Source organism: Falco biarmicus, chromosome 10 (genome assembly GCF_023638135.1).
Source record: "Falco biarmicus isolate bFalBia1 chromosome 10, bFalBia1.pri, whole genome shotgun sequence".
Classification (NCBI taxonomy): Eukaryota; Metazoa; Chordata; class Aves; order Falconiformes; family Falconidae; genus Falco; species Falco biarmicus.
Genome location: NC_079297.1, coordinates 5,371,435 through 5,386,181, shown reverse-complemented (window position 1 = coordinate 5,386,181; position 14,747 = coordinate 5,371,435). Strand labels below are relative to the sequence as shown.

The 14,747-nt window shown below is 56.9% G+C and overlaps 1 protein-coding gene across 1 annotated transcript; it reads left to right on the top strand.

Annotated features, from left to right (window-relative positions):
• Positions 1-1,932: 1,932 nt before the first annotated feature.
• Positions 1,933-11,935, top strand: EMILIN3 (elastin microfibril interfacer 3). The gene is made up of 4 exons (XM_056355065.1): positions 1,933-2,250; positions 5,977-6,099; positions 9,112-9,359; positions 9,891-11,935. Exons 1-4 carry the CDS (start codon positions 2,054-2,056, stop codon positions 11,783-11,785), a joined length of 2,463 nt encoding a protein of 820 aa, XP_056211040.1. The 5' UTR covers positions 1,933-2,053; the 3' UTR covers positions 11,786-11,935.
• Positions 11,936-14,747: the final 2,812 nt, after the last annotated feature.

The following is a 14,747-nucleotide window of genomic DNA, read 5'->3' as shown; positions in this document are numbered from 1 at the left end:
TGCAACACCAGATGTTTTTTTCCTGAGGCCTCAGACACACACGTGCAGCGCACTGTTATTAAAACTGGCTCATACTCCCTGCGTGCAGGAAAAAAAATTAAGGCTGTGTGTAAGGTTAGTTCTCGACTTTGGCATCCAGCATTAAACCATGCAGACTCGGTCGACTTCCAGAGTTGCTTATAGACCATCCTTTCTGTAGCATCCCAGCGGAGTGGAACAATTCGATGCACCAGCTGGATGAGAAGTGCTTCATGTGCTGCCAAATATACCATGTAAAAACCATAATGCAGCCACCTCTGGGGCAGCCTGACAAGCCCATGGCGACTCGCAGCAATACCCTGCAGCAGATTGAACCAAGAGGAGGGAGCCGCTTGAGAGGATGCACTGGCTCATTACACAGACTTCCTCCTCATGGTTTTCTGCCTGGTCTTTCCAGCCTGCCTCCCCCAGTATGGCTCTCCTGTGGGTTTTTCTTCTCCTGCTAATGTTTCTGTATTCACCTCAGACCGAGCCAAGGGCTCCTTTTAACCGAAAAAGGCTGTTTGTGTCAGTATCTTATCATCTCTGTCTCAGTGTCAGCTCAAGCCTTGATACCTCCTTCCTCCAGCAGCAGATTTCACTCCTGCATTTAGAATTTCACCCAACCACCCTTTCTCAGCCACTTCTTATTTTCCTCCAAGAGTTCTGGAGGAGCATTGCATGCCTCACCACGGTGCTTCCCTGCCTGGGCTGACTTGGAGCTGGCCCCTGCCAGCCGAGGCAGGAGCCTTAACAAAGCCTGCTGTGGTCTCAGGTGGATGCCCAAGGGTGCAAGGGTCCTGGGGACAGCTGGATGTTCAGCCTTGGCTCTGCTTACCTGACAAAATCTCCTCCCTCCTGGCATGGCCCCAGTTCCGCAGGGCTGCAAGCTGACCTCTTCTGGGTAGTACCAGGGATGTTCCCCCTCTCCCAAGTGCCCAGTGCCCCAGGTGGGGGTCCGCTCCCCCATGCCCAACAGCAAAGGCTCCCTGTGGCTCACACAGCACAGCTGTGGTTAACGGTGCAGTGCCTGGCGAGTGCTGTCGGGGCAGGGCAGGGTGCTCAGCACCCACTTGCTGGGGGTTACCTGCAGGTGGGGGCACTGGGGTGCAGGGATCTCTGCAGTGCGCAGGAGGGGTAGGAGCCCTGAACCTGCCGTCCAAAGCCAGCTAGGAGGAAATGCACTTGGCAGTGGGAGATCCATGGGTCCGCATGGAAAGGCGAGGGACTCCCCTTTCTCCTGTAGCAAAGCCCGTACCCACCAGGGAGGACCAATGTCCAAAACGGCACAGCTTCCCCCTTACCCTACCTGTAAAACCCTGCTGCGGCTTTGCTGGGCCATTGGTGATGCTGGACGCATCACGCTGGTGCCAGCCATGTGATTGACAGCTGCCAATCTCCAGCAGCGCAGCTCTCCTCGGGCCGAACACGCCTGAGGGGCCGAGTTAATGTCCCTTCAGCCTTTCTTTGCCGGCGCTCCGGGGTGAAGCAGAGCGGCCTGCGGGCTGGGGGGGGCACGGCGGGTACCGGGAGCCGTGCGGGCTCCCCGCGGCTCCAGCTCCCGCTGCACCTGCTGCCCCGTGGGGGGCAAACGGGCTGTGCCCGGGGGGCGGCTGCGGGACAGGGGGCAGCGCCGGGGCCGCGGCCGGGGGGGGTGCGCGCCCCTTGCAGCGCGGCTCCGCGGCGGGCAGCGCTCCCCGCCCCGCGTCCGCCGGGGGCTGCGCGGGTCCGGCTGCAGCACCGCGGGGTGGGGGAGCCGGGGGAGCCGCTTTGTCTCCCCGCCCGCGGGGCCGGGGGTCGGCGGCAGTGGGAGGGCGGGAGGAGGAGCGCGGCCCGCCCCCGCCGCCGCGGTACAAAAGGGGTCGGGCGGGCGGCGGAGCAGCGTGTGCCGCCGGGCAGGGCCGGGCAGGGCCGGGCCGGGCAGGGCAGCGGGCGGTGCTCCGGTCCCCTCCGCAGCGCCGTCCCGGCGGGGCCTGCGGCCGCCCCGTCCCGCCCCGTCCCGTCCCGCTCCGCCGCCGCCGTCGGGCCCGGGACCATGCGGCGGGCGCGGGCGCTGCGCCGCCGCGGAGCGCTGCTCGCCTGCCTCTCCCTGGGGACGCTGCTGGCCCTCGCTGACGCCAAGGGGGGCTTCTACCCCCCCGCCGCCCCACTGCCCTACGGCGGCAGGTACAGCCTCTACACGGCCGGCTCCAGCCCGCAGCTCGGCCCCGGCAAGCCCGTGGGCAAGCACAAGTAAGCGACCCCCTGCGCGTCCGCGGCCGCGCAACCGATCCGGCGAGCGCCGGGCATCGGCGCTGCCTCCGGGCATCGGCTCCTGGGTACCGGCTGCGCGCCGGGGCTCTCCGGGCACCGCCTCCCGTCGGGCATCCCATACGGGGCACAGACCGTGGGCGTCGGGTACCGGCCGCACGTCTGGGCTTAGCAGGCAGTACCGCCGGGGGACAGGCTCCCGCGGACACCCAACCCCCGGTACCGAGCCTGGGTACCATTCCCCTGCCCCGGGCTGGGCAGCGGTCCCTGGGTACCGGCCGCGGGCATCCCTTTCCCCACGCCGGCTGGCGGGCAGGGCAGGGGCGTCCCTGTGTCTCGGTGCATCCCTCCGTGTAGAGCAAGGCTGGGGGGCTGCTCCGCGCAGGAGGGTGTGGGGCTGTGTTTCCGAGCGGGCTGGGGGGGACAGACTGTGTGCTGCAGTTCCGTGCGCGGCAGGACTGGGGGATGTGGGGATGGGGATGCCTGTGTGTGCTTATGGGGTAGGTGCATGTACCTGTTCTGCATGACATGGGTGCGAGGAGGGGGGCGATGTGCGGGAGGGGAGGGAGGCAGTACACAGACCTATGCATGAAAACGCTGGTCTGGAGGGAATTTGCCCATTTGCTTGTAAAGCACAGACTTACTAGTGTTTAAATATGTTTTCAAGTAACCTGGAAAGCTCAGGCAGACAGCAATGTGGGCTTTACACGTACTATAGACTTTTTCCATTCAACTGCAAAGAGGCTGCTACTTTGGGGTGGGGGGGCTTGCTTCCCTCCCCTCTTGTTTGCTAGAAGGGTTTCTGTCAGGCTTCTTTGAAAAAGGATGTGGTGTTATGAACAAGCTGAAATGAATAAAGTAACATTCGAGACGAACAATACTGGCAGTGCCAGTGAGAGCTTTCTGAAACCCGTAACATTTTCCAGCTGCTCACTCTTAAAACATCAGGCTGGAGCTATAAAACTGCTAGCCACAGGTGGGTGAGAAGGAAAGGGATTTCTGAGAAGGAGAGCGAGCCAGAACCACCCTAACCCAAGTAGTCACAGGTAGTCAGTGTTTGTTAGTAGATCTGCCCGTGTTGGCTACTAGCTTGCTTGCAGAGGGGTTTTGCAGTGTGTTTGTAAGTAGATCCTGGATTTATGGATAGGCAGTGATTCTAAATTTCCACATGCACACACACACACACACATGATCTCCCTTCCCTCCAGCTAAGAAAAGTGGCTGGCCTTTGCTCTCGCGTGGCCCTGTGCACAGACAAATGAGTCACTTTTGGAAGAGTGGGGAGCGGCGCCGATCCCTGCACCCGCTCTGAGCCTGGCAGCCCCTCGCCAGGGCAGAGCCACTTGCATCTGGGCAGGATGGAGATGCCGGCTGTAGCTGGGACCTGTGGTGCCCATCCCAGGGGAGCACAGAGAGCCCTTAGTGAGGGGCTGGGGTAGAAGTGCTGGTATTGGGGGGGAACAAGGGGGATGCACTGGGCGTGTGGGGTCAGGGGTCCCTGCTGGGAGGGTGCAGGGAGAGCCAGGGTATCAGAGGGAGGATGAGCATGCTCACACCTTGCTGCTTTGTGGAGGGACCTCCTGCCCCATGTGGGCTGTTGGAGGTGGAGGAGCCTGAACAGGGGCTCTGGGGGGGTTATGGCAGGCCTTGGCATGGCTAGGGGGTGTACTTTGTCTTCACGTGTTTGCCATCAGTGTGTGTCCCTCCTTCATCTATCTTTCCCCATTCATGGTGAGCCAGAGCTCCACTGCTGTGTCCCCAGATGGTGACGGGGGGGGGGGGGCGGGGAAGGGGGGAGGCTGGGGAGGGCTGCACACACACTTGTGCACGCTCAGTCCCCCAAACAGGAGACACCGCTGTCCTTCCCAAACCCTTCTGCTCTGTCGTGACTATCCCAGTCCCTTCCCTCGCCTCCACCTGGCAGAGGTGTCTCAATGCCACCTGGACCATCACCATGCCAAGCCCGTGAGCTGGGCTGAAGGCCCTGCAGCTCAGTTCTGTGGTCAGCCCTGAGGCTGCTCTGCACAGGCCACGCAATGGTGATGCCAGGGGACTTCGGCTGCTTCCCAGCCCAGCCTGTGGCCAGGCAGCTGAGCTGCAGCAACCCCAGCTCGCATGGGGAGAGCCGAGTCCTCCCGCCTCACTGAACACCTCCCTGCACCTGCAGCTCACGCTGGCCCATCTGCTCCATCCTGCTGACCCTCTGTCTCTGCCTCAGCTCTGCACTATGTGCCTGTGCCCTCTTCTCCTCCCACTCTGCCGTCTGCCATGTCCCCATGCCCATAATCCCTGCCTCACCGCACATCCCTGCTGTCTCTGCCCCTGTGGACCAAGTCCATCTGCTCCTGCTGGCAGCCCTGCCTTTAGCTGGAACAGCTTTGGCCTCCATCTGTCCCACCAGTGCTGCTGAATCCTTCCCACGCAGCCTTCCTCCTGGCCATCTCATCCTCTGCGCCTGGGTTTGCTGCTCGGCTCAGGAGAGGTCATGTGCCTGGAGCTGGCTGGTACCCTGTGGCACCCAGCTGCAGGCATGGTGGCAGGAGGGAAGAGGTACCACTCCTTGCAGAGGTTTCCAGCCTTCATCTGCCTTGGGACCTGGGTCACATCCCTGCCTCTGTGGTGGAGGAAGCCACGACGCTGCAGCCCCGCAGAGAGGCCAGCTTGCATCTCCTCTCCCTCTGCTGACTGTAGCATCACACTGGTCTCAGTGTGACAGTACCCACTGCAAGGTCTGAAGGCTTTTGGGCTGGCCTTGGCATTGGCAGCACTCCAAGAGCTGCAGAAGGACAGACCACCCCTGCCAGCCACTGTTGGAGCTATTTCTAGGATGCTATTCCCATAACTGCCGTTGCTGGTGGGGTTCTGCTTCTCTTCCCAGCTCACCTCCTCAGCCAGCCCATGCTGTGCTGAGCATGGCCCAGCTCTGGGGCTGAGGCTCTGTGTGACCCCAGCACTGGTGACAATGTGGCCATGATTACAACGGCAGCAACAGTGCTGAGCACCTGGCCTCTTCCAGTACAGCAGCACTGCAGACCTGCCTTGAGTGTTTCTACCACCGAGACTGATTTCTCAGGCAGGGCTCAACTGTGGAGTGACCACAGCTGGGTGAGGATGGGGCAGCCACCAGCTTGGAGGAACACTGTGGGCCAGGCACTGCCTGAGGCTGAGCAGAGAGCCCAGCACAGCCGAGGCGAGCAGAGCTATGTTGGGGGTGCAGGGGTTTAGCTACACCCCCTTAACCCGGCAGAGGGATGCCTGGACTGAGGAAAAGGCTCCTCGTTGCTGGGGGTAGCACCCTGGCACCCGAGGGCAGCTGGCAGGGCTGAGTCCCTTGGGTGAAGGAAGATGGGGTGCCTGGGGACACCATGAGCAGGAGCCGATTCACCCAGCCCGGCCATACCAGGAGCACCTGCCTGCCCCTTGCCTGTGCGCCCAGCAGCAGGCTGGGCACTGGGGGACTTTGCTCCATCCCTGCTCCCTGCACTCCCCCAGGCCCCGCTGCTGTCCCTGTCCCCAGTGGGTGGGTGGGCAATGCCCCCTCCTCAGCAGCTGCACAGACTGGGGGTCCCTCCAACTCCTGCCCCGGCAGAGACCCCTCCAGCAGGGGCAGGCAGGGCAGGCAGACCTGCCGGGGGACTGGGCGCGTAGCCAGGGGGCTGCTACCTGCCGAGGCAGGGGATGACAGTGTCTCACTGTGCTTCCCCCTAGGAGCTACTGTGCCTACGTGGTGCAGCGCAACGTGACGTGCACGCTGCAGGACGGGGCCGAGAGCTACATCAAGGCTGAGTACCACAAGTGCAGCTGGGGACCCAAGTGCCCGGGGAAAGTGCTGTGAGTATGGGGGACACTGGGGCACGGCTTCCTTCCCCTCCCAGCTTCAGATTGCTCTCTCCTTGGGTCCCAACCCCCTGTGCCACCCTTCCAACTGTGAACCCCGCTTTCCAGAGGGCAGTGAAAGGGGCTGAAGGGATTTTCCTGGGCAAGGCAGTCAATGGCAGCGCAGCAGTGGTGGGAGGAGGCGATATGGGATCTGTCAGGAGGGAGAGGGAGCTCTGTCCTTCATCAGAAATAAATCGGGAAATCATGGGAAGCTGGGGGTCCCCGTGCAGGGAAGCATTTTGTCACACACGTGCCGTTTGGCACAAAGATGGCAGCTCAGTGAAAGCCTGACTGAGAGGAGGAGGAAACAGAGCCCGTGGCTGGGGATGGCTCAGGGCTTCCTGCCCTAGGAAAATATTTGCAAAACTCTCTGCCACCTTGTCAGTGCTGGAGGGAACCACCCCACCACGCCGCAGCTAGAGACACAGCAGGGTGGACACTGGGGCTTTGTGCTTCACCACACTCTGGCCCCAGGCCGGGGATGCTGCTCCATGCAGAAATGATGCTCTCCAGCATCCTCCCTGGGCCTGCTGAGAGCAGCAGAGCTGAACACCGAGGAAAACCAGGCTGAGAAGGGCTTTTGTTGGAGCCTGACACCCCTTCTACAGTACCAGCACACGGTGCTGCAGCAGCTGGGACTCGCCCTGCGCCGGCAGTGCTGTGGGATGCACACACAGCCTCTCTCGGCAGAAACAGACAATCAGGCCCACTCGCTGACTTGCTCTTTCCTTCCTCCCATCACAAGTGCTTTAACAGCATTTGGGGACTTCAGGACATCCTGCAGCTGCTGGTACCCGTGGAGGTCCCCAAAGCCTCTCCCGTCTCTGCAGTGTCCGTTGCTCAGCCCCTCCAGCCTTTCACACAAAACTGGGGTGAAACCGAGGTGTTTCCTGAAAGGAGCTGGACCCACAGCTGAACTTTCTGCACAGCCTTGGATGCTGCATCCATGCATGAGAGGGAAACATAGTTTTCTGTGCACTGAAGCCATCAGCTAATGTTTGTGCAGCTGCAAAAAATACTTCCCCTTGCCACCGTTTGGAGAAGGGTTCGGGGGTGCCGAAGGGCTCTGGGCTCCTCTGCCGAGGCCAGCATGACACAGAAAAGGTGCCCTGCCTTCTGGATGCCATCCTCATCCTCACTTCACCTCATGACGGCGGCTGGGTGCAGCAGTCTCCTGCTGTGCTATGTCCAGGCAGGTTTCTACACACTGAGACAAAAGGAAAGACCGTGGAAACTCAGCAGCATCTGTGAAGAAGAAAAACAAAAAGAAGAGCTTGTTTTGAAACTGTCCTGTGCCTTTGGGAAATTGTTGATTTTGAGAAATTTTGAAGTGATTCGAAGAATGGAGGATTTGGGTTTGCCTTCTCCTCCTGCACTGTGGTTCATGCAGAAGTGGCTGTACCACACTGGGAATCGTGTGTAAGTGGCATTGCCCAGGAGCTGCAGCTGGGCTGGGGACACTGAGGACCTGACCAGGGACATGGACAATGACAGGGGCTCAGCCCCATGTGCTGCCCTGAGCGACTGGATAAGTGTGAGTGCCTTACACAGCCCCTCTGTGCAGCATGGGTGGTTGTGCCATCTCCTCCAAGACCTGCTGAACGTGCTGGAGAACAAGGGCCTGATTGTGTGTGTTGTTGCAAAACAGCAAATTCCAGGATTTTCAAGCCCTGGTAAATTCAGATTGGAAATTTCCAAAAGGCAGGTTCAAAGCGCTGGTGTTTCAGAGGTGGTGAGACATGTGCGGTCTTCAGCCCTGCGCGGCTCAGCTCAGCTGGTGGGGGGAGGACAGGTGCTGGGGGGGTCCTGTGCCATCCCTGCCACCTCGTGGGAGAGTGCCACCGAAGAGCAGGGAGCAGCTGAGTCCTTCTGGCGGGGCTGGTGGGGTCCCACGTGGAGTGAGAGCAGAGAGGGAGGGTGTTAGTGTCCCACCAGGCAAGGAGGTGGGCTCGCAGCCTTGTTTGCTGTGTATGGCGGGGTTTGATGTTGTAGTGCCCAAACTATGATAAAAAAACCTCCCAGGGCATCCCAGCTGGGGCAGGAGGAGGTGTAAGGAGCCATCCCTTTGCGCACACCACATGGCATCGCTCCGGTAAACCTTGCCAGCGCTCTGCAGCCTGACTGTCAAAGCTCTCGCATGCAATGCCAGCCCAAAGCACTTAGGCTTCCCATCAGACTGATGCCCTCCACACAGAGAAAATACCTTTCCAAAGGTATGTCAACTTCCTAGAGGATTCAGGACAGGATTCCAGTCGAGAAGAGGATTTTTTACCCCACTGGAAAATTTTCTAGGTCAAGTCAAAGTGTAAAACACACCCACAAGCAGCCCGGACCCCTCTTGGAAGTGAGAGAAGCTTGCAGGGGTTTTAGAATCACTTCCATCGTTTCATCTTGTGATCTCCTGGGCCAAAAGTTGCCAAATTGTGTGGCATCTGTCACAGTCATCTATTGGGCCAGGGACCAAAGCAATACACTTAGAGCTGCTTTTCTAAACATGCAATAAGAGTCCCAGGTTAAAAAAAAAAATCCAACAAATAAATCTCTCCAGAAACCACAGATACATAAATAACGGCTCTGCTCAGACAGTCCCTCCTCGCCCCTGGGCTGTTTCTCATGCTTGTCTAGTTGTGTTACCAAGTTGTTGAGGAGAACTCTTCTCTCACCATGTGCTATCACACCTGCACGCTGTGGTCTGGTCCTGGAGAAGGTGGGCACGTGTTTTTGGAGCGCTGGTTAATGAGCTGTGTCCCTGGACGGGCACTATGATGCTACACTGGGTGACGGTGCAGCAGGAGCTCTTGGAGGAGGTGGGTCATGGTCTGCAGGGGCAGCACAGAGGTCTCAGCCAGGCTTTCCCTCGTGCCTGGATTCTCCACACTCAACAGGACCCTGCTCTTCTCAATTGCTTTATGTTGAGGCTGCTTCGCTAAACTGTCTTCTTTCTTCCTCCCCTCTCCTGGAAAGGTACCGCACCTTCTTCAGACCCAAATACAAGATTGGGTACAAGACAGTGACCGAGCTGGCCTGGAGGTGCTGCCCGGGCTTCATGGGAGAAGGGTGCCATGACAGCCCGACTGACCAACCCGGCCTGCTGCCCCAACATCCCAGCCCTAAAATGCCTCCTGGACAAAAGATGTTTCCAATCCCCAGACTTCCTCCCTATCCAAAAAGCCACCCTGACTTGTTTCCAGGACCAAAGAAGAATCAGTATGGTGAGATCTTGCTCCTGCTTCACATCCCCAGGTTACCACACACTCTCGGACCTCCCGGTTCTTTCTGTTCCAGCACAAGGCATGAATTTGCTAAACCCTCAGTGGGTGATGTGCTTTCTGATCAGAGACCTGACATTTGATTGCTTTGGAGATCAATTGCTTTCTAAATCTAGTTTCTTTCAAAACATGCTGCTTCCAAATTGCCCGTGCTCATTGCTTTAAAGCATTTTTCTATTTTTGGGGTCGGTAGAGTGTGTCTCAAGATGAAGCTCCCACAGGTTGTTCTCTGTCGAACTTGGGAGCAGAGGGCTTGATCCCAAGAAGAAAAGAGGGTTTGCTGATCAGCTTAAGAAAATATGTAGAGGAAAGGAGGAAGGGTGGGCTGATATTTTGCTGAACTGGCAATAAGAGGGAGGCAGGAGCTAATGTTAGTTAGTATGGAAAAGGACTCAAATCTAGAAGATAGCCAAGGAGGGAAGTTGAAGGAGCACCAGCCCTGACCGTGCCCTCTCTTCCTGTTTCCCTGTGCAGGCAGGAAGCTGCCCGGCCTCTTCGGGGACCGCCTGGACCGGCTGGAGGAGGAGGTGAGGCGCCTTTCCCAGTCCTACGACAGCCTGCACACCATGGTGAGTGGCCTGGGGGACCGCCTGCGGCTGGCCATCCAGGAGGACACCTCCAAGATGATCGGCTCCCTGATGAACAGCCCGGGCACGCCTGACTCGACAGTGGGCTTTGGCATCATTCCTGACGGCCTGGTGGATGTGGCAGACAAAGCCGACATTGCCACATACCCACCGGTGGGGGAGATCCTGACCAAAGTGACAGAGGTGAGCGATGTACTGAAGACCAAGGCAGATTTGCTGCATGAGGTTCGCGGCATGGTCCTGGACCACGACGGGCAGATCAAGCATCTGCTGGAGTCAGCCCGGCCCTCGCCCCTCACTTCCATTGACATGCTGGAGGAGTACGTGGACACGAGGCTGAGCAACCTGCGCGGGGAGCTGCTCGATGGCTTTGAGAAGAAGCTGGGGAAGATCCAGACCACGTGTGATTTCCGGATCCAAGAGGTGCGGCAGCAGTGTGAGGAGGAGAAAGCTGCCAACCTGCGGCTGCAACAGACGCTGGATGGGAAAGAGCTAGAGATCAAGAAAGAGATCTCCCAGCTGGAGACCCAGATTCAAGGGCTAACGGTGGTGGAAAGCTGCTGCAGCAACCTGGATTACCTCACCGATCGCATGAACATCCTTGAGAAAGGCCTTCACAGCATCTCTGAGTCCCAGAAGAACTTGCACTCACGGCTGGATGGAGAAGTCTCCACTGTCACCCTAGGGAACCTTTTTGAAGGGCGCTTTGAGGATCTGGAAGCCAGACTGAATGCTACAGAGAGAGAAACTGGGAGCTGCTGCTCTGGTGTAGAGGACAGCATGAGAGGCACCGTGGTGGCAGAGGTGGATGGCATGAGGACTGCCTTTGAAGACAAAATGCAGACCCTGGAGGACAGGTTCATGACCATTGTGGGGGAGCTGAACAACATCAGTTCTCCTGTGGGAATGGATGGTGCGGTGGTACCTGTGCTGGAGGGGGAGCTCGCCAGCGTGAGGAAACAGATGGACGAGATGCTGGAGGTGTTGCAGAATCGCCTCATCACGCTGGAGAACACTTGTTCCCTGGGCTGCACCTCTGCCTCCAAAGATGTGGAGACCTTCCGGACAGAGATTGAAGACTGCCAGAACAAGAACCAGGACCTGCTTCTCCGCATGGACAGCAATTATGACCTCCTGCGTAAGCTGAATGCCACCATCCTGGAGATCCAGCGGCGAATCGAGGAGGAAGCATCGGGGGCTTTGCAAGGGGAGATCACCTTGCTAAAGATCAACCTGAACACCGTAAGCAAGTCTCTGACGGGGCTCAAGGACTCTGTCTCCCAGTACTCGGACACTGTGACACACGTCAACTCCTCACTGGATGAGCACGAGCGGAAGATTGAGGATGAAGTCCACTCTATCCAGGAGAAAGTCAACGACCAAGGCTCCCAGCTCTTCTTCAGCAACCGGCGTGTCCTGAACCTCAAGGGAGACTTGGAGCAACTCAAAGCCAGGATTGTCAGCGACCTGAGCTCCTGCAAGAACGTGGCCCACAACCTGCAGCAGGAGATTGCTCACTTTGATGACCGGGTGGCCCGGGTGGAGAGCGTCTGCGGCAGGCTGGGTGCCATCACGGGAAGCCTGGGCGGCATCAGGGATGAACTGGAGAAACACACGGGCAGTCTGTGGGACTACATGGACCACATGAATGGGACCCTGGCTGCCCACTCTCAGGAAATAACAGGACTGAAGGACAACCTACTTGACTGCCAGGCCAAGGTCTCCGAGCTGGCGGAGCAGGTCGGCCACTTGGAAGAGCAGGCGGAGGGGAAGCAGCATTAGCTGCGCTGCCACGTGCTTCTTCCTTCTCCTCCCCGGGAAGGACAGGCTTAACTTATATCACACAGACTTGCTCCAATGTGCCAACAGTTCTTGGGATAATTTTTTAAATGAAAAGATAAATTAAAAGCTGCTACAAAACCTTTTTTTTTTTTTTTTTTTTTTTTAAAATCTTGTCAGCCCCACTTTTCCGTAACTGCCGTTACGGTACTTTTGCTTCCCAACACCCAGCAGCTGTCCCAACCCCGGTGCAGCAGTGTCACCGGGGGCGTTGCTTTGGCTCCTGGGCTGATGACCCCAGAAGGACAATTCAGGAGGAAGCTGGAGGTGGGAACATTGGGTTGTTGTTTTGGGTTTTTTTTAAATTTTATTTTTGTGGATTTATCGCTTCTTGAAGAATAAAACCCTGTAGTTATCAGTTGAGAAATAGGAGTTTCTCTGACCTAGCGACCACCTGCATCTTAATCCAGGGACTGAGCAGAGCCAGGGCTTCTTACAGGGAACAAAATTCACCACAGGAATTGCAGATTTCAAAGAACACACGTATTCACACATCCCCCTGGGAACTGCTTTCCCCTTTCCAAGACAGCAGCCCTCCTTGTGTATGGTAAATCCATTTATACTACTCACTCTTCCCTGCAAACGCACATGCCTTATGGAGCGTATGAGGATATACATTAAGAAAACACACATACGTGTATATATATATATATATGGTATGTGGATGTATATTTTTGAACAGTCCACTGTTGTGGTGCTCATCTGATTGCCGTTTCCTCTAGCTGCCCCCACGTCCCTTGCTGTGTTTCGAAGAACCACATTAAGCAGCTAAAACCTGGTGCAGCAGTATCTGGGGCAAGGGGTGCAGTCCCTTGGGGCTGCCGTGCTTTGCAATCCCACTTTGCTCTACTCTCTGGTTACACCTGGGACTGACATGAAGGGTTATGGAAAAACTTTTGTCTTCCCCAAGGAGATGTGTGTCCATAGGTTTCTGCAGAGACCAAGCTGGGCATGGAGCAGTCCTGTCCCTTTTCTTGCTTAAACTGTGAAGGTGGTTTCCCTCATCTCGTCCCGGGACAGGAGAACTGCAGCTGCTCCAGGGTGTGAGGCTTTCCCCGTGCAGCAGTGTCGGAGCAGGAGCCTGTGTCCTCCTCACGTTCTTCTGAGCCCACTGGGATGCCAACAGCCCTGGGGACCTGCCCCGCTGTGGAGCAAGGCAGGGAACCTTTGAGAAGATCTCTTGAGACCTCTCCTCATCTCAGCCTGGGAATGGAAACCCCAGATGATTTACTCACCTTGACTCTGGTTTCCCACGAACAGGCAGGCTGGAAAAGGTTGTACATGTTCCTGAGCAACTCCAGCCTTGCCCTGTGGAGCACGTGCCTGGACTGTGCAGCTGTTGCACACAAAACCTGCCTCTCCCAGGGAGCCCGGCATGGGTGTCCTCTGCTGCTCAGCCAACGGGGGCTTCATTACCAGAAAGGATGAAGAAGACATCAAAGAACCTCTGTCTCACCAGCTCTGGCACTTTATAGCAGAGGAACATATTTTTCCTACCAGCTCAGCGTTGCAGCTCACGGACCCTCCCATGCCAGCTAGCCTTCAGCTCCCACAGTGCCCATCAGCCTCACCAGGCTGTCCCTGCTCTTCTACACCACGATTCCCCCTTGGTCCCCCCATCCCACAAAGGAGCTCTGTGCTCCAACAGCGCAAAGCAGCAGCAACTCCCAGCACAGATGCATCCGGGTGCCTTTTCTCCTCCATAAAAGCTGGATGAGCTCCCTGAAACAGATGCTTCCAGGCTGAGGACCACAGGGATCACCAAGTCTAGCTGGCCACGTCACATTACCTTGAAGTGGTAAAAGCTCTTTCTGCTGCCAGGGGAGCACGGGCCACCAGCTGTGTGAGCAGGGAGAAGGGACCTGGTCTCCCACCACTCCATCCTGCCATCTCACAGGCTGCCAGTTGCTCACAGCACCCGACTTCACTATTGCTGCTCTGGGCTTTGCTGATTTAGAGCCATGCTGGAGCTGCTGAGACACTTCTCCAGCTGACAAGAAACTCCAGCTACCTTTGGGCATCCTGCAAAACCTGCTCTCAGACCACAACCCCCCCTTTTTTTTTTTTTCCTCCTTTTCCCCTCAGCCCAAGGAAGGTGTCTCAAGCCAATCCTTGGTACTTTGCAATCCTCTCACAACAGGGAGAAAAAGGGCTGCAGCAACCAAAGAGAAAACTAAGCCAAGGGGCAGACTCACACCTTCCCAGGCCAGGGCTGGGTGAGAGAGCAGCTGGACAGCAGCTTCCTCCAGCACTGAGGGAGCCAGAACTGGCCATAACAGAACCAGGACTAGGAAGAAGTCTGACCTTCCAGAAAATGGTGCTATGTTTGGACTGTTCCTGACTAGTCACTTGAAGCTACGGACAGTTTGCATTTCGGTTCTCAGCTATTCATGTTTAAAAAGTGAAAGGAACTTCATACAAAATAGGGCATTTTTTTAATTATTTTTTTTTTTTTTTTGCTTGCAGAGAGAGGAGGAGATGGTGCCCCATCGTTGTCCTTGCATGGGCAGCTTTCCGAGGCAGTTGATAACTGATCCTCTTAAAAGGCTGTGTTTTATTGTTTTTAAAACCTTGTACATTTGTTCAAATTTTAAAAGCTGAGAAAGTGTTTGTACTGGAAAGGAAAAAAAAAATAAAGTATTTCTTGCTGAGGTTTCCAAGATCAAAATGACTTGTGTGGCTTTCAGAAAAGCAGAGCTAGAGTTAAAGCACAGAGGCAGGCAGGCTGGGGGGTGATTTACACTCAGCACATCGCTCAGGGAAGGAGAAGGTGGATGCCAGAGTGGAGGAAGGAGCCCAGCAATGCTCCCGCCTGTTTTGTTTTATTTTATGTAGTTACAGCCGAGAGCTCCTGGAGCTGGTACACCCAGCCAGCCAAAGGCAGCACCATGCTGGCAGCCAAGTT